Raw genomic sequence first — 19,719 nt, 5'->3', positions numbered from 1 at the left:
AGATCCAACACCATATGGTATTTCTTTGTTTAATCTGACCATTTTAAAGAAATTGCCTTCATTTAAGTGAAGTTTTGTAAGCCTATTTCACATACATACACCACATTCCAAAATTCATTGCATTAACCTTGCAATTCATGATTTGTAAGCAAAATTATAAAATAAGTCTTTATGGTAGTGATGAACATGTAAGCCAATTGGAACATCTCAAATTAGGTTTCTCTCAAACTGCTTCTTGTCATTTTAGACTCTTAAAAGGGCCATGTTTAATCAAGCTGATGTGGCAGAAGCAATCCACATGTTGACAGCAAGAAAAATAAGTCAGAAGTTCGATGAATTACAGCTCAAAGGTTGACTTGGAAATGAACAGAGACATTTGACTTGTCACCTGAGCAATCAATGGGAATGAAACTCAAGTTAATGTACTCTAATGGGTGATCAATCCACAGATCAGTTTTAGCCTCAAGAGACAAATTGAAAATATAAGCAAACACTTAGTTTTTCTGTGGCTACCCTCAACCTGTTCCTTGCAATGTGGTTTATTTTGTAAAAATTCAGTTTATTCCTCGAGTTAAAAAAAATCAGGATTTAATCCAGAGTTCCACTGTCTTCGGACACTTGCCAGAATTTTCAAAAACATTCTGCTCTGAATTCTAGTGAAAACAGTAAAATGTTAGTAAACAAGTGAGAAATTGGACAGTACTTTTTCCCCCCAAAATTTGAATAAGCGAGAGCACAGACACAGCAATGGAACTGGGAATGTGGTTTAAGGTATTACACTGAAATTAAATATCACCCCAAATGCAAATTATTAGTACAACAGAGCTCCAAAGTATGACATGTATTTTAAGCCCTTTGGATTTTCCTTCAGCAAAAACCACGTTGACTTGTTCTAATCAGACAGTATTTTCCAAGTGCATTGCAAAGATTGTTTAAATAATAGATTCCAGCATTTTTCTTACTTACGTTACACTAACTGGCCTGTAGTTCACTGGTCTCTCTATGCCTCATTGCTTTCACTAATACCGAATCTGAGGAATTTTAGAAAAATAACACAGATCTGCAATCCCAATCTAGCCGACTCAATTCAAGAGTAAGCATCTTCTGGTCCTCTACAGTTTACATGATGTCAAATCAGTACCTCCTGTAGATGTGATTCGTGGCCTCTCAGAGGAATTGTGAACAATTATTTGTTAACAGTTGTACAAAAGTCAGTTTTATTTTCCCCAAAAAAGGGGTGTGACTTGGTACTGTTTAAAATTTCTGAACAGCTCCACACATGCCAATGTGAATATATTGCCCATTGGCACTATACAGGGTCTTTACTCAGTGAATAGGCATGGAAGTTGCCATTAGTTAACATTGAGGGCATGGGGGTCACAGATCATAGATATAATTGTGAGTTATAAGTTATGGCTTAGTTGGGGGACTTGTCAGTTGGAATGGTGGTTCTGAGATGGGGGGCATGAGTGGTATGGAGATGGCCTGGGGAGCAGTTGAGGGCTTGAAGGCCTAACAGCCTTTAATACAATTGGACATCATTGAGATGAGCCTTCTAATTGGGCCATCTTGGCTCTGGGCCACCTCCACGGTGACCTATGCTCTGCTTCTGAGGCCAGAATCTATTGCACACCCACCCATCCCTATGTCAAGGGGTAGTCACCTCTAAGACCCCACAATTTTCATGAAGTCAGATGAGCTTTGTCATGGTTTAAGCTGTTAAACTGGTTATGTGACGTAGCCCATGTAAAATGTGCACCCCTCTTAAATGTGTAACGGTGAAGTACAGTTTGGGACTGGCAGGCATAATTAAACCATCGACTCCTAACTCACTTTCTCCAAGAAGTACTGTTCTCGCATCCAAATTAGAATTTTTACATCATTTTTAAAATACTGACTGCCTAGGTACTTTTTAAAAGGGGTTTTGCATTAGGTTATGGTTAAACTGCAATGGATGCTTCACCAAAGTGGTTTCTGGATGACTGTTCTGCCCACGAAGCAGACATTTCTGATGAAGACATCATAGTTCTACACAACACACACTGAACAGAGAAGATGTGTAAATGGCCTTATGTCAAATACAAATGTTTTATTCATATATTGTATCCTCGGTTAAAACTTTCCAGGAGCACTATACAAGATCTGTATCCAATACAAGAGGATGAAAATTGAACAGAACAAAGCAAATCTTCTGTCTCTGGCCCCATACTGCGTTAAAGGCTGTTATCGTATTTTCTGCAACACAATTAGACATGGAACTTCTGAAGTCACCCATATTTTTGGTGCCTGATGTCATTTTGTTTAGAAACATTATATTGGACACGTAAACAGCTTTCATCTCAGCAACTGGTGGCGGCTGATGGCCATGATACAGTTTAGGTAAATTAGATTAAATACACATGTTGAATTTGCAAATGCTGAAGCAGCCTGAGCCATTCTATAAGGTCCAACACATTTCGAAAATTTAAATGAAAACTGACCTCTTTGAGAATATCTTGCAAATGTACACTAATATTGTGCAAACTTTGATATATTAAAATGAAACCAACAAAAGGGTTGCCGGTGTGTTGTTTGAAAAATAAAATGCCCTCTAATGTTGAAGTCACTCCTGTGATAATCACTTTGAATAGGTAACTGGAGCTACATATCAATTTTGAAATAAATATGTCAATTAAATATAATTGGATTGCAAAGAATTCATGACATCATTAGAGAATCACAATCATAAGAGATTGGGGAATATCTATTGTGGGTATCAGTTGCAGTGTACCCAGAATTAATACTGCTTAGCAACTCAGACCTTTGAGAGTGAATCTGACTGACAGGGAATAGAATGTTAATATACTGTCTTACAACCAACACATTGACATCCTTTGAGACACACAAAGGGAAATCAGCCTGTGAATATGTTTATACACCAGTCCACCTATTTACATTGGCATAATACCAATGATGTGGCAACTGTAAAGCCAATAGTTAAATTGATCAAATACCAGAATGGGAAGGTGAAGGGTTTACACAGATGGGACTGCTTCCGAATGGAGTGCATACAGTACAGATGACATCATTTGATTTATATCTGGCTTATACTAAATATTACAACATACAAAAACTCATAAACAAAGGAAGTCCACTTGACTTGTCAAAATTAATTTCTTTCACACAATAACTAACTCGTCATGACATCTCACTGAATTTTGATTGGCCCTACCCTAATATTTTGTTTTGTTTCTACTAACATTGTTCAGTTGAGTATGCCAAACATTTATCGCTGGATGGAGATTTATTTTCCCAGCTTTCTACTCTCACGTACTTATCGCTCACTTTCAGTCCCGTTTTATGATCTTGGTTTCTTAGAATCATTAAATCCCTTCAGTGGGGAAACAGGCCATTCACCCCATCAAGTCCATACCCTGCGAAGAACATTCCACCCAGACCCATACCCTACCCTATTCCTGTTACCCTGCATTTCCCATGGCTAACCCACCAAGTCTGCATGTCCCAGGACACAATGGGCAATTTAGCATGGCCAACCCACTTAACTGCACATCTTTGAACTTGGGAGGAAACCAGAGCACCCGGAGGAATCCCACGCTGACACGCTGCAAACTCCACATAGGCAGTCTCCCGAGGCTGGAATCGAACCCAGGTCCCCGGTGCTGTGAGGCACTGTGTTAACCATTGATTTAAACTTTAAAACAATAATCCCATTTGTATCATTTGAGCTTTCACACAACACCAGGTTATAGTCCAACAGGTTTAATCGGAAGTACTAGCTTTCAGAGCATTGCTACTTCATCAGGTGGTTTCACTAATCAAATACCTGATGAAGGAGCAGCGCTCCAAAAGCTAGTGCTTCCAAATAAACCTGTTGGACTATAGCCTGGTGTTATGTGATTTTTAAACTTTGTACACCCCAGTCCAACACTGGCACCTCCAAATCTTGATCTTTTGATGCACTTTACTGAAGTCCTCCTTAATACACAGCCAATCTACTTTGAATTGTTATCAAGTTTTGTTTCTCTATTTCTATACCCCTTCTACTGAAAGAACACTTGCTTGCAGCCTGGTATCAAAAATGGAATGCAATTCTTTACATATGGCCTAACCAGCACATTCAAAAATTTTACCATGATTGAAGAGGATTTTTACCAGTCTGTATTCTGTATTCCTACCCCCCACATGGAACTTTGAATCTTAATGCTTAGTATAGAATGGACATCAAGTTAATGGACAGAAAATCCTCTATAGCTTTGTTACCTATAATAATTTCTGACAAGTGCTGTGGTCCAATGTTTTCCACTGGAACCAGCTTTCTTTAAAAAAAATCTAACCGATGTCTAACGCATACACAACCAGCCAAGCATGCAGTCACAGACTAACCCCCATTGTGGAGCAAGTGGGACATCCGCTAATGGTTCCTATTCTCTTTGTGTTAGCAGAGCATATTTTCCTCTCATTATGTACGAAACATATCAGATCATCTGGGTTAAACATACAATGGACAGGCAGGGTCACATGCGTGTGATGGAACATTCCACTGGATGGAAAATATTGCAGACTCTATTGCTGCCAAAGGCTCCTCATTTCCTGGTTTCTCTCTGCAAGCTAAACCTACATGATCATAGAAACATTGGAGCTTTACAGCACAGAAGAGGTCATTTAACCCACTGTGTCTGGGCAAATAAATGAGAGCTTTCTGGCAAAATTCCACTTAGCAGTTCTTGGTCTGTGGCTCTATAGGTTATGACACTTCAAAAGCATTTTCAAGATATCTAAGAGAAGTGGTGTTTCCTGCTCCTACCACCTTTTCAGAAACTGAGTTCCAAACTTCTAACGTCCACTTGACGAAAAATATTTTTCTTTATTCCCCTTTAAATCTTGTGTCAAATATGTTAAGTCTATGCCCTCAGTAATTGATTGATCTGCTAAGGGGATTCATCTTCTCTATTCAATCTATCTGGGCCTAAAGAAAATAGCCTCAGCTTATCCAATCTTCACAGCTAAAATTCCCCATGGCTGGCAACATGCTTTATGCTTAAACGTAACGAAAGAAACATTTATTAATCAAATAATTCAAATCTATTCATCTCAATATTTCTTTCTTCGTGCTCTGTGTATAAGCATTGTAGATATCAGTTTTAAATTTGACTTTCTGCATCAGCCAAAATATTTAACCTAGCAAAATGCTTTTTGCTAATTTCTTACTAGGTCCTGTATAGTTTTTTTTTCCATTTTCAGTTGCCAGCAAAACATTTCCTGTTTTCCTTTTATTCTGTATGATTATAGGTTATGATAATCAGTGACAAGGGCAGCGTTTATTGGACACCTCTAATTGCCCTCGAGGAAACGCAGGATCGAAATCAATGGAGTCCAAGGCGTGGTCTTGGGAGTCTTTATTCAACACTTCCTATCAGACCAGCACAACCTCTCTCACAAGTACACTCTTTATGATCTTCATACAAAAATTATAACAATATTTGTAATATTCCCATCGTGTCTCGCCCCAAGGGATGGTTATAAAGTAGATTTCATTTGGACAAAACAGAATTCTTATGATTTTAATCATGGCAGCCCGAGAACTTTGATCCATAACAAAATTGGAAGGAGGCCCCACTTTACCAGCTTCTGCAGTGGTGGCAACATATCAAGAATAGAGTAGAGGAATGGGAAATGGTGTTGGAAGGCCAACAGGCTACTGAGTCAAGCCATTGAAGATGGATATTGACTGGAATCTTGAATAAGAGGAAAAAAAACTCTCAAGTTGAGAAACACTGACGTCAGGTTATGAAGCTGTAAAATGAGACTGGCCAGAAGATCATGGAACTACAATGACAGTCTTTTTTTCAAAAACTTCCTTTTTGTGACTAACAAATCAGAAATTACAGAATAAAAACATCTACAGGACCTCATTACATGGTTCCCAGCATTACAAACTTTGTTATGAAGATTCTCCAACTCAGCTGGTTTTTAGCAAGTTTTCCTCCAGCTGAACCAGATAAAACAAAAGCCTGTGTAAGCCACCAGCCATGTTAAAACAAATCTCTAATGTCCACAGTGAACTTTCAATTCCTTCTTTTAAAGGAACCACTGTAGATATTTCACAAATTTGAAATAAAACAATTTTCCACAATTCTTCAAAACTTAAGTACTCCAAACATTATTACATGTCAAGCACATTTATATCAATGTTCAATAAAAAGGAACATTGGAATCTGATTGTTCCAGATAATTCCTAGTCTTGGTTGCATGAAAAAGCTTTAGGGAAAACTGATGACTATTTTACAACTGGGTTTTACAGCTGTTCTATTTGAACAGCATTTCAGACTTAAGGGTTTGTGTTTGAATTTTCAATTGAGAAAGCTTATAACAGAATACTTTAACCATGAGATCAGGGTGAAATCTAATTGTTCTTCTGGAAGAGTGACTGAAAGTACTTCTCAATACTGTATTTTTCTGAGAAAGTAGGCAAGCAACTCTCCAAGGCCACCCACCCATTTATTTCTCCAAGTTACCACTTCTCTTGTCACATCCCAAGAGAGGAAAATTGGGTTCTTGAAGTTTGGTTTGTATGATACCCAGAAAATACACTTGCTTCAGAAACATTCAGCATTTGCCTAATGCCCTTTTGTCAAAATTGGACTATTAGCAACTATGGTATTGGGGAGATATTGAAATATGTTATGCCATTTATTCCAATTGCTGTCTCCCCTCTCCGGCTTGCCTTGTCTTGTCTTGATCTATTCTTAAGCAGGAAAGATGCAGGTCCTCAGAAACTGATCGGAAGTTTCAACTTGAGGCCTGAGTACAGCCAACGTGGAATTTCCCTGCAAGGCAACACTGCAGAGACCCAAATTCCTGTAGCAGGCGCCCAGAAGACAATAATTAAGTTTGGTTTCTTTTTGTTCACAAGGAGGGACACAGTCCTCAGTCTTGAAAAATGTGGTGCTGGAAAAACACAACACTCCAGGCAGCATCCGAGGAGCAGGAGAATCGACATTTCAGGCATAAGCCCTTCTTCAGGAATGAAAGTCTCCTCAGTCTCCCAGACTCAACGATACATCTCAACAACAACCTCTCCATTTTCCCCATCCTCCTGGATCATAGTCTTGAATGTCCTCTCTCCCTCACAAACTGAGGGATAGCCCTTTCTTGATGCCCGAAAGACAGCCTCCTTGGGCTGAGCCTGGCCCCAGGCTTTCTCCACAACAAACCACTGAGGACCCTACTTGACATGGCTCAGGTTGACTGCCTCCTGCTGATGGAGAACATACCTGAGTACCAGATTTATTTTTTAAATAGAATCCCTACCAAGTGGAGACAGAACCTTCAGCCGAACAAGTCCACACCAACTCTCAGAAGAGCAACTCATCGAGACCTATTCACCTACCCAACATTTACCCCTGACTAATGTACCTAACCTACACATCCCTGAACTCTATGGGCAATTTAGCATGGCCAATTCACCTAACCTGCACATTTTTGGATTGTGGGAGGAAACCATAGCACCCGGAGGAAACCGGCGCAGACACAGGGAGAATGTGTAAACTCCACACAGATAGTTGCCCAAAGCTGGAATCGAATCTGGGTCCCTGTGAGGCAGCAGTGCTAACCATTGAGCCACCGTGACACCCCAAATGCACAGTGAAACTAACTGACAGGCTGGTAGGTAGGCAGGCAAGAGTCTGCAGCAAGACACTTAATGAAAAGATCCTAGGGAGTGTTGCTGAACAAAGAGACCTTGGAGTGCTGGTTCATAGCTCCTTGAAAGTGGAGTCGCAGGTAGATAGGATAGTGAAGAAGGCGTTTGGTATGCTTTCCTTTATTGGTCAGACTATTGAGTACAAGAGTTGGGAGATCATGTTGTGGCTGTACAGGACAGAGATTAGGCCACTGTTGGAATATTGCGTGCACTTCTGGTCTCCTTCCTATCGGAAAGATGTTGCGAAACTTGAAAGAGTTCAGAAAAGATTTACAAAGATGTTACCAGGGTTGGAGGATTTGAGCTATAGGGAGAGGCTGAACAGGCTGGGGCTGTTTTCTCTGGAGCGTCGGAGGATGAGGGGTGACCTTATCGAGGTTTACAAAATTATGAGGGGCATGGATAGGGTAAATAGGCAAAGTCTTTTCCCTGGGGTCGGGGAGTCAGAGCTAGAGGGCATAGGTTTAGGGTGAGAGGGGAAAGATATAAAAGAGACCTAAGGGGCAACTTTTTCCACACAGAGGGTGGTACGTGTATGGAATGAGCTGCCAGAGGAAGTGTTGTAGGCTAGTACAATTGCAATATTTAAGAGGCATTTGGATGGGTATATGAATAGGAATGGGTGCTGGCAGGTGGGACTAGATTGGGTTGGGATATCTGGTCGGCATGGATGGGTTGGACCGAAGGGTCTGCTTCCATGCTGTACATCTCTATGACTCTAATAAGACCAAGCAAGTCATCATGTGTACTGCCTGGCTTCTCTGAATGGCTGCACTCTCATTAATATTTGGGCCTTTGGTTCCGCAAAGATTTTCTACAAATGCAAGAAAACTTATTTATTTATTTATTGAGACACACTGGAGTGATTCGCACAAAGAAATAATCCAGGTCCTTAATGTTAGTTGAGAAAACCAGTATCATATTCCATTTTCATTTTGATCAAATCAAAGCTAAGCAGCAGTCCAACAACTTACTGTAACAAACAAAAACAGAAATCGCTGAAAAAGCTCTGGCAACATCGGCGGACAGATAACAGAGTTAACGTTTCGGGTGCAGTGACTCTTGACTTGAAACGCTATCTCTGTTTTCTTTCCATAAATTCTGACAGACGTGTTGTTCTCCAGCAATTTCTGTTTTTGTTTGTTTCAGATCTCCAATATCTGCAGTTCTTTGTTTCATTTCAGCAAGTTGCTAACTGAATGTAGTGACATGTCTATGAAATATAGCCAACCTAAGCTCCCCCATGTTAAATGAAGCATATTCTGACTTTTGCATTTCATCATCCCACACATTTCCTCAGACTTGTATTCTACTACAGGGATTTTCAACTGGGGTTTAATGGCACATTGGCAATGGCAGCTACATGAAGGTGTCCAGTGCATTAACAATGATGCTGTGCTATCCCTGGCACGCGCTGGGAGCATACATCCATAAATTCCAAACGTCCAGCATAGGGAGAAACATAAGACGAGAACGAGAAGTAAATTAAAGTGCTGTTGCCTTGTTACAGATGGTCAGGAGAGAGAACGCGTGCCTTCTCCTCCCTCAGATCTGTTAGTGACAATTGACAGTTGGTTGTTTCCCAGTAGGACCCCAAGCAGAATGCACTCTCCTGTCCACAATGTTTAAATGGTAAATTGCACAACAGTTTGTGGGCTAATGGGCCAAGAAGTATCCGCAGTGTTTTGGCTGTTTTCAGCATTTGATTTGCCTGTTACATACTAGCCAAGAATGGCAGAGCTGGCTAATCAAACAGTCTGTTGGCATCGCTGCTCAGAGCTGAGTTACAGGAATAGCACTCACATGAGGGGTGGATAGTTTATCGATAAAAGAAACACCATATTGTATAAAGACATGAGCCTGAAACATAGATACATGTGTATGGAGATCCCGCTGACTGAATATAAAACCATAAGAAATAGGCCCATCAAGTCTGCTCCACCATTCAGTAAGATCATGGCTGATCTTCATAATGGACTCAGACCTACCTACCTGACCATGAACCATAACTCTTACTTCCTTTACTGTTCAAAAATCTACCTTCACCTTAAAAACATTCAATGAGGACACCTCAGTTGCTTCACTGAGCAGGGAATTTCTCTTCAAGTCAATCCTAAATCTAACCCCACTTATTTTGAGACTATGCCCTCTAGTTCTAGTTTCACTCGCCAGTGGAAACATTTTCCCTGCTTCTATCTTGTCTATTCCTTTCATTGTTTTATATGTTTCTGTAAGACTCTACCCCTCATTTTTCTACATTCCAATGAACATAATCCCATTCTACTCAATCTCTGCTCATAAGCCAACCTCCTCGATGCCAGAATCAACCTAGCGAACCCATTTCAGTGCCAGTACGTTCTTTCTCAAGTAAGGAGACCAAAACTGTACAAAGCATTCCAGATATTTTGGTCTCACCAGCACACTATACCACTGCAGTAGAACTTCCCTATTTTTAAACTCCATTCCTCTAACAATGAAGGACAATATTCCATTTGCCTTCTTAATTACCTGCTGCACCTGCAAACCAATATTTTATGATTCATGCACAAGGGCACCCAGTTCCCTCAGCACAGCAGCATGCTGCGATTACTCACCCTTTAAAAATAGTCCATTTTGCTGTTAGTCCTACCAAAATAGATTACCTCACATTTAACATAAGTGTACTCCATCTGCCAGACTCTTGTCCACTGTCTTAACCTATCTCTATAGCTCTGCAGATATTCGATGTCCTCTGCACACTTTGCTCTGAGCACTTTGGAATCTTGTTGTGTGTGAATTTACTGCTAGTTTTTAAACCAAGTGAGAGGTATCAGCAAGGTGAACCAAATTAGTCAGTAAAGCAAAGCATAAACCTTCATGTTTAATTGTATAATTATTTTTATACAAGAAAAATACTTCAGTTTTAGTAGAGATCTATGGAATATTTGTAACGTAGGAGGGAGCCTCAGAAGTAAAATAACTGAGAACTCTTGTACTATGATATATATAGAAAAATAAAAAAATCAAAGTTGCTGCAATTGTTTCAAAATTTAGTCAGCTAGAGTGATGTATTGTTGTTACTAGGGCACTAGAATGAAATTCATTCCTCAGCTGACAGCAGCAAATACAGATTAGTCTGATTTTCCTCAGCATAAATAAAACACACGTCCTCTCCAATCATCATTTCTGCCATTTTAGTGCAACCAAGGTTGAAAACCATGCTTTTTCGTTGGAACGTATTGCAAACTCATAGGCGAACATTTCACAGTCCACTATGTCAAATTGGCAGCTCACTGTACCCCACACTCTAAATAAAAATAACTAAGGTGGGTGACAATCCCCAAATATGCCAATTTGTACCTGTGTGGCTTCGAATGTGCACACGCAACGTTCCATTGCTAGCAAACTTCTGGCCACAATATGGACAAATTTTCTCTTTCTCTCCAGTATGTGTCTGAAAGACAAAAGGGAAGCTCAGTTCAAATGGCATTCTAGAAATCCATTGAAGTACTTTGTCAAGGATGATCAGATCTTGTTTAATAGCCATTTTCACATTTAATTTGCCTGCAGTACTTACAATCATCAGCTTCTTAAATGTTGACCATTGTTTATAGTTGTAGTTGAACATGAAACAACACTAAATACATACTAATGCTGGGACATTGACATGGCCTCCTCCTGAGTGAACCATTACAGATGCTAGCCTCCAACAAGCAGGACCAGAAAGCAAATAGGGTTAAAGAAGTCGTGATGAAGTCGAGAATGCAATCTCCATTATAAGTAAAATATGCAAAAGAACTTGCACTCATAATATAATTTCATCCTGAACTTAAAGAAATTTCTAAACTTCACAGATATAATACAGCACAGTCCAACTCGTCCACGCCAACCAGACATCCCAAACTTACCTAGTCCCATTTGCCAGCATTTGGCCCATATCCCTCCAAACCATTCTGATTCATATACCCATCCAGATGCCTTTTAAATGCTGCAATTGTACCAGCCTCCACCACCTCTTCTGGCAGCTCATTCCATACACACACCACCCTCTGCATGACAATTTACCCCTCAGATCCCTTTTCAATTTTTCCCTTCTCACCTTAAAACTATACTATCTAGTTTTGGACTTGCCCACCGGAGGAAAAAGGCCTTGGCTATTCACTCTTAAGATACCTTTAAGGTCACCCCTCAGCCTCCAATGATCCAGGGGAAAAATGCCCCTTTCCCTATAACACAACTCCTTCAGTCCTGACAACATCCTTGTAAATCTTTTCTGCACCCTCTCAGGTTTAACAACATCCTTCCTACAGGAGGGCGACCAGAATTGTCAGCAGTATTCTAAAAGTTGTTCCATATACAATAGTTCAGTCTCTACAAACCACCCACCTTGGCTCCAAGCTTTGCAATAGATAACAGTTTGAAGCAAATGAATTCAATGTATAAAAGTGCATCGACAGTAAAATACCAATTTGGCAAGATAAACTCATAAGAGATTCGTGAATAATTAACAAATCTTCCAAATAATTAATAAATAATGTCTAACATTTCATTAAACTGCATTTTCTTTATTACAGGAACCCTCTTCTGTCCCAACCAAATGTCATCACAAAAAGCAGATTGTTTGGGCTGTGTTTTGCTATGGACTACAGGACTCCAATACCACAAGCAAATGGTGGTCTGAGCCTGCCTTGCAGATAGGGAGACTTGCTCAGTGATCTGCCAGCTAGTAGATTCCCAAGTGATTGACTGAGCATTCACCATCATTCCAAGGTCAATAAACATACACCCAAAGCTGTCTTCCCAAGCAGAGCCTATACCTCGAGAGAAAGGGCAGCCTATAATGGGTAGTTGGGCACTATTGAGGCAGATCACAGACCAGCAGGGTTGGTCTGCACAACAGCGAAGAAATGAACAGAATCGATCCCAGCCAGTCCAACACAATGGAAGGATTACCCTGAGCTGGATTGGAGTTGGCAGCAATTATGATCCGGCATGCTCATTGCTGCTATTATTGGAGACTGAAGACTTTGGCTTCAATGGCCCTCTAGCCTGTCTAAGGGAAGGTAGCCTCATTGAAACGGCAGCATCAGCAAGTGACCAAGGGCCAGTGAGGTCACAAAAATCATCTTAAAACAGCGTTATTGACCGCCTGCCTCCAAAATGCTTCACAGTTGGAAGACATTTTTGGCAGCAGGCATGAACTAACTTCATGAAGCTTCCTTAGGTTTAAGTCTAATCATTACAGCAATAAGAAAATTCAAAGTTTCACTTCCAAATTTCCCTTCAATTTCTTGAGATATGCAACAAAAGGCACATCTAAAATCCATTAAACCTATCAGTAGATGATATAAAAGAAAGAGTTTTGATGAAGGTCTGTCATCCTGACATGTCACAAGCTTCCTAATGAGGAACATAACACTTTTACACTCTTGGCCGAATAGAAGTTACTATTTAAACATCTTCAATGCAAAATAAAACTGGTATTGGCAGGTCCTGCTTGATATCCCACTCTGACTGGGCCCACAGTCATCAATTTAGTTCCACGTCAAATCTTAGGCCTCAAAGAAGCAGATATTTTATAGTGAACAACATGGTCCATGTATTACATCAAACATTTTATTAATTTCTTGTTTCTTCCTGGAATAAAAGGTGTAGCCATTAAACATCTTGGCTGAGGACCTGTTTCAAGTCATAATTTTAACAAAGGGGGTGCATTCACTTCCATTATGTTGGCATTTTTATTGTAATCTCCACCGAAATAGAACTACTGCTCATTCCTAATAGCAAATAAAATCTGACAAATAATTAACTGATCCTTGGAGCTCGAGACACAAAGAGAATTCCAACATATGAGGGGGTGACTTATAGAAGTTAATAAAATCATGAGGGATATGGATAGGGTATACAGACAAGGTAAAAACAATGACTGCATTTGCTGGAAACCAGATTCTGGATCAGTGGTGCTGGAAGAGCACAGCAGTTCAGGCAGCATCCGAGGAGCAGTAAAATCGACGTTTCGGGCAAAAGACCTTCGTCAGGAACCTTTTCCTCAGGGCTGGGAGTCTAGAACTAGAGGGCATAGGTTTAAGGTGAGAGGGGAAAGATTTAAAAGGGACCTAAGGGACAACTTTTTCACGCAGAGGGTGGTGCATGTATGGAATGAGCTTCGAGAGGAAGTGGTGGAAGCTGGTACAACTACAACATTTAAAAGACATTTGAATGGGTACATGAGTAGGGGAAGGGTTGAAAGGGATATGGTACAAATGCTGGCAAATGGGACTAGATTGGTTTAGGAGATTTAGTTGGCATGGATGAGTTAGACCGAAGGGTCTCTTTCCATGCTGTACATCTCTATGACTCTAACGTACGAGCAATGCAAAGTATACACAAAGGAATGTCTGGCTTACATGTAATTCCGGACCCACAGCAATGCGATTGACTCTTAACTGCCCTCTAGGTAATTAGAAATGGGAATAATTGCTGGCCCAGCCAGTGTCATCCATATCCCAGATCCACTATTGTTTGTGATATTCATAAATGATGCAGATGAGGATGTGGGATGGACAATAAATAAGTATACAGGTGACACAAAGTTTGGCTGTGTGGTTGACAGTGAGGAGGAAGGTCTTAGATTGCAGGAGGATACAAAAACAAATTGGTCAGTTAGGCAGATCAATGTTAGATGGAATTTAACCTTAAGGTGATGCTGTTTGGAAGAAGTAACAAGATAAGGGAGTATTCGATGAATTGCAGGACACTGGGAAGGTAGACAAATAGAGGTAATGTGGGGTTCTTGTTGACAGATCCCTTAAGATGGCTGGACAGCTGAACAGATTAGTTAAGAAGGCATAGAGATTGCTTGCCTTTATCAGTCAAAGCTTAGATTATAAGAATAAGGAGATCATGTTGAAGCTGTACAGAACTCTGGCTGGGTCATACTGGAGTACTCTGCATAGTTCTGGTCTTGGCACTATAGGAAGGATGTGATTGCATTGGAAGGGGTACAGTGGATATTCACCAAGATGTACCTGGGATGGAACATTTCAGCTCTGAAGAGAGGTTGTTTAAGCTCAGGTTGTTTTCTTTGGAGCAGTGATGGTTTAGATGAGACCTGCTAGACCTGTAAAAGATTATGAGGGGCACAGACAAGGTGGATAGAAAGCAGCTGTTCCCCTTGGTTGAAAGGTCAAGAACAAGGAGACACACTTGTAAAGTGAAAAGCAGGAAATTCAGAGGGGAGTGGAGGAAATCTGTTTTCACCCAGAAGGTGATTAGGGTCAGAGTGCACTGCCTGGGAGGGTAGGTGAGGTGGGTAATCTCACAACCTTAAAAACGTTCATGGATGAACAACTGAAATACCATAATATTTAAGACAACCAGCTTGTGGGAAAGTGGGAGTTGTGTAGGCAGTACCCAATAGTATAGCACAGATGGGCAGTACAAACCCAACAGGCCTCTTCTGTACTGTATGATTCTATGATTTTTTTTAAAGTATAGATGTGATTCCACTAAACTCTATGCACATTGAAAAGATTTGTTATAAAAATAAGTTAATCATGAAGAATTCAGTAAAGCTAACTATCATTGGTTTAACGTGTTATTTTGAGTGAACTGTAATTTTGACATTATCCTTGTGGTGCTCAGCCATCTTCTGATTTAGATATACCCATAGTACTGTCAGGAAGGGATTTCTTGGATTTTGACCCATTGACAGAGAAGGAACAATTTCACAGCTCGGAGTCAGGGTGTTGTGTAACTTCAAAGAGAACTTGCATGTGCTTGCTGTGTCCCTTGTCCCACCAAGTGGTAGAGGTCAAGAGGTATGGAAGGCAACCAGACATTTGCACAATTTGCAAGCTCGATGTAGAACTTGTATGCAAATCTGTCCTCTGGGACAATGGCAGCATAGTATCAGTAAATGTACGTTTCATGCTATAAGCAAATGTTATTTTACTTCTTAATTAGATCTACAGAATTCCAGAAATTAATTTCAGTTAGAAGAACTGAGTAAAGCAGACTAAGTCACAACCCAACCTTTCTACACATTTTTATCTTGGTTAAAAAAGGTCAAATATAAGACTGCAAAAATCACTGATGTAACATTTGCTGAAGTTTACACAAATCTAGAAACTACAATGCTGTTAAACACTGCAGTACCAAACAGAGCAGACAATAAATCATCAAGAATGCGACAGAAACACATAAATCTGAAACATTAGGTTAATTTGAAGACTGAATTATTCAATTCCAAGCTGTGAAGCTTACTGTGGTGAAAACTCTTCACCCGTAGCAGGTACACTGTTGACTCAGACTAAAACATGGATGAAGAGATATGAAAGCGAGTGAGACATGTTTAATCCAAAAAAAATCTACAGCATGGCTTGCCCTTATCTCCAAGAATCAGTGAAACTGCTGAGTTTCTTGCTTCAACAGCTTTTATCTGAAAAATGCATCAACAGCCTTGTCTAATAACTAAAGATTTAGCACCAAATCCATTTGTTTCTTTTTATTTCAAATTCCTTTGACAGGTCAACCAGAAGTTCATTCATTTGAGAGCATTTTTATTTATTTCATTCATATAAATAGTTCACTTGGTATTTCTGCTGGATGCCCATCTTTTCAATGTTAAATGTGACAGATTTAGCAACTGAAAGTTCACTGATTCAAGTATGTGAGCTGTCAGCGGGAACTGGGTTGGGTCATAGCTGCCACCAGGTTTCAGGTTCACAGAAGACTGCTGGCACATATGCCATAAATCTGCCACTTCTTGCTGCCATACTGCGATTGTTTGCACCTGCCCAACATAAAACACATTTTAAAGAAAATCTCACTATTAAACAGTACTCTATCACAGAGTCTGTGAAATTAACTTCACAAAGTCTTACATTCTTTTGACCAAACCTGATGGGCTCCACAGTTGAACGAACAAGTTCACCAATGTATGCTGGCTCTGTGCCAATGCAAATGCATATGAAGTGTCAAGGCAACATTATTACAGGTGGGTCTCAATTGACTGGATTCCCTTTATCAAAGCTGATTGAACATAAACTCCATTTAAATAACATTAACATCCTTTTGGACTTGGTACATTATTTTCTTCAATATGAGAGCTTTACTCATGAAAACAAAAAGAACATTAAAAGAATCGAACCATTTACTGGTTGCTTTCTGTGCTTCTGTCTCAAAGACACTGGTTGCTTTTTCTTGATGCAGTTATATTCTCTGCTGTTTTCTTTTTCTTAGAGTTCAATGGGATTATTCCCCACTCTCTCAATCACTTTTTCATTCAAGAAATTTTCTTTGTTTTGCAACATTTCCTTTGCTTTCTAGCTTATTTAAAGGCAATAACATCCTCCCTTATATCACCATGCATGACATGGGCAGCCAACAGCAGCACACTGACCAGGATTTTTACCAAAGCACAATAATTCATTTTCATACTCTAAAGGTAGCCCCATCACACCCCCAGCAGCCAAAGCTGCTTCTGATATCTTACACAGTTTTCTCTAGTGTCATAAAATAACTTTTCATGCTATGAGTAAATGTTGTTCTATTTCTTAGAGTTACAGAAATTCCAGAAATCAAATTCAGTCAGAAGAACGGAGAGAAGCAGACCAAACCACAACCCAATCTTAACCCAATCTTTACCCAATGGGCAGCACAGTAGCTAAGGGGTTAGCACTGCAGCCTCACAGCACCAGAATCATGGGTTAGTTTCCTGCCTCAGGCAACTATATGTGTGGAGTTTTCACATTATCCACGTGTCTGCGTGGGTTTCCTCCTGGTGGTCCAGTTTCCTTCCACAATCCAAAGATGTGCAGGTCAGATGAATTGCTAAACTGCCCATAGTGTTAGGTGTGTTAGTCAGGGATAAATGTAGGGGAATGGGTCTGGGAGGGTTACTCTTCGGAGGGTCGATGTGGACTTGTTGTGCCGAAGAGCTTGTTTCCATACTGTAGAGAATCTAAGCTAGTCTTTACCTTGGTTAAAAAAAAAGGTTAAATCTAAGGTTGCAAAATCACTGATTGATCTGAATTGTACACAAATATGGAAGCTCCTTTCTTCCAGACTAAACAAGCATAGCTGTGAATCCAATTACAATACCATTCTGAACAAAACCTTTTTCCACTTGGGAAATAAATGAACAAAATCTAAAATATGATTGATAACATGCAGTAATGACATGCACCACATTTCAGCTACTCTGGACATTGAAGGTATCAAATAACAGAAAGTACACATTTTATAAATATATATAATGAATGAGATGTTTCTTTCAATAACCTTAATATTTAGATTAACCTGAAAACAGAACAATCAGAGGTAGTTACTTCAAAAAACACATTGATATAGCAAGAAAGCAGGTAAGTGGACAAGTTTAATGAGCTACATAATACTTTAATTTGTCCAAGATTAATATAGGATATTCAAGAGTACTTGACCAAAGAGTCACCAGTAGAATCATAGAAATGCAGAAGAGGCTATTTAGCCTAGCGAGTCGGCACAAATCTTCCGAAGAGCATCCCATCTGGACCGATTTCTGCACCAGAATAATTCCAGGATTGATTATTGCCCATTCTAATTGCCATACAGAGGGTCGGGGTGGTAAGACATCTTGAAAGATTGCAATCTAAACAGAGCAACTATGCTGACCAGTACAAATTAGGATGGGAGTTCCAGGATTTTGACCCAACAACATTGAAGGATTATCACAGTAATTCCAAGTCAGGATCTGCTACCCTAGACCTTCTAAGGTGGCAGAGGTCATGGGTTTGGAGGGTGCCATTGAAGGAGGCTTGTTGCAGTACATTTAATAGACAGTGAACTATGCTGTGATGGAAGAAGTGAACGGTGAAGGCAGCAGAGCTGGCACTGATCAAATGTAAAGTTTTGTCTTGGATTATGTCGAGCTCCTGAGTATTATTGGAGCTGCACTCATCTAGGTAACTGAAAACCAGGATACAAAAGTTAAATTTGTGCCTTGTAGAAGGTGGACAGGCTTTAGGAACTCAAGCGTACTGCAGCATTCCCAGTGTAGTGACTACAACAAGGTGGATCTTATTGACTGTGAGATCCTTGATTGGGTTGTTAACCTGGGCTAATCAGGGAGCCCTGGCTGACTGATATAAACAGGAGATTCAGAACTTCCTGATTTCTGGGACTACCTCTGAGCCAGCTGCCCACAGCTGGTGTACTGTGCACTTGCAATTAAAGGGTGACTTGTTGACGGGATATTGGTCTCTGTATAGTTGTTTCATCTAGACTCTAAGCTGCTGTTGAAACCACAGCATTAATATGGCTGGTTTTGTTCTGGTCAATGGATATGATTGTCGGGGAATACACTGATGGTCATGCCACTAGATGTCAATGGGAGATGGTTAGACTCTCTTTTGTTTAGGGTGGTTATTGTCTGACAAATTTTGACAAATTTGTCATGTCTACCTATGCTGTCATGGGAGAAAATCATCTTCAAGTCGAAAAACTACAGTACCTGTATGCAAATTCACATATATCATGTAAATACATCATAGGTTTAACATGTAAAATTTCTCCATTTCTTTTGCAAGGTAAATCAGGGTGTAGAATAATCTATGTTTGGTGCTCTATTTGTTTAAATGCCTCAAGCCTTGATTTTAACCATTACAGACCATCAGGGAAAGGTTTTTGGTTTTACTCCTGTGAAATACTGCCATTTCTCTTGTCTGTGTTGGCCATCTCTTACACGCATAGTAAAATCATTATAATGGTCATCAATCAAATCTCACTCTTTAACATCCACAATAACTACAGGGCTTGCATTCCCTCACTCTGAAGGATTATAGACTTTTGCAGATGATACAATTGATATGGACAGCATATTGCGAAGAAAAAAAAACTACTATAATTTATATAATACCATTTAAGACCTTAAGAGATCCCAAAGCTCTTTACACCAATGAGGTACTTTCAAAATGTCGTCACTGTTGTACTTTAAGAAAAGCAGTAGCCAAATAGCACACAAAAATATCCCACAAACATCAGTAACATAACAGCCAGAG

General features: G+C 39.9%; 1 protein-coding gene across 5 annotated transcripts in view; it reads right to left on the bottom strand.

Moving 5' to 3' along the window:
* Positions 1–19,719, bottom strand: part of prdm5 (PR domain containing 5) — a 345,097-nt gene that overhangs the window by 127,158 nt on the left and 198,220 nt on the right. For all 5 annotated transcript variants that reach the window (XM_043696631.1, XM_043696605.1, XM_043696615.1 and 2 more), the window contains one exon: positions 11,042–11,135. In XM_043696631.1, the coding sequence (XP_043552566.1) occupies positions 11,042–11,135 (94 nt within the window). The remainder of the gene's footprint in view (positions 1–11,041; positions 11,136–19,719) is intronic.

Source organism: Chiloscyllium plagiosum, chromosome 1 (genome assembly GCF_004010195.1).
Source record: "Chiloscyllium plagiosum isolate BGI_BamShark_2017 chromosome 1, ASM401019v2, whole genome shotgun sequence".
NCBI lineage: Eukaryota > Metazoa > Chordata > Chondrichthyes > Orectolobiformes > Hemiscylliidae > Chiloscyllium > Chiloscyllium plagiosum.
The sequence above is the reverse complement of the archived record's forward strand: the minus strand, read 5'-3'. Positions and strand labels throughout refer to the sequence as shown.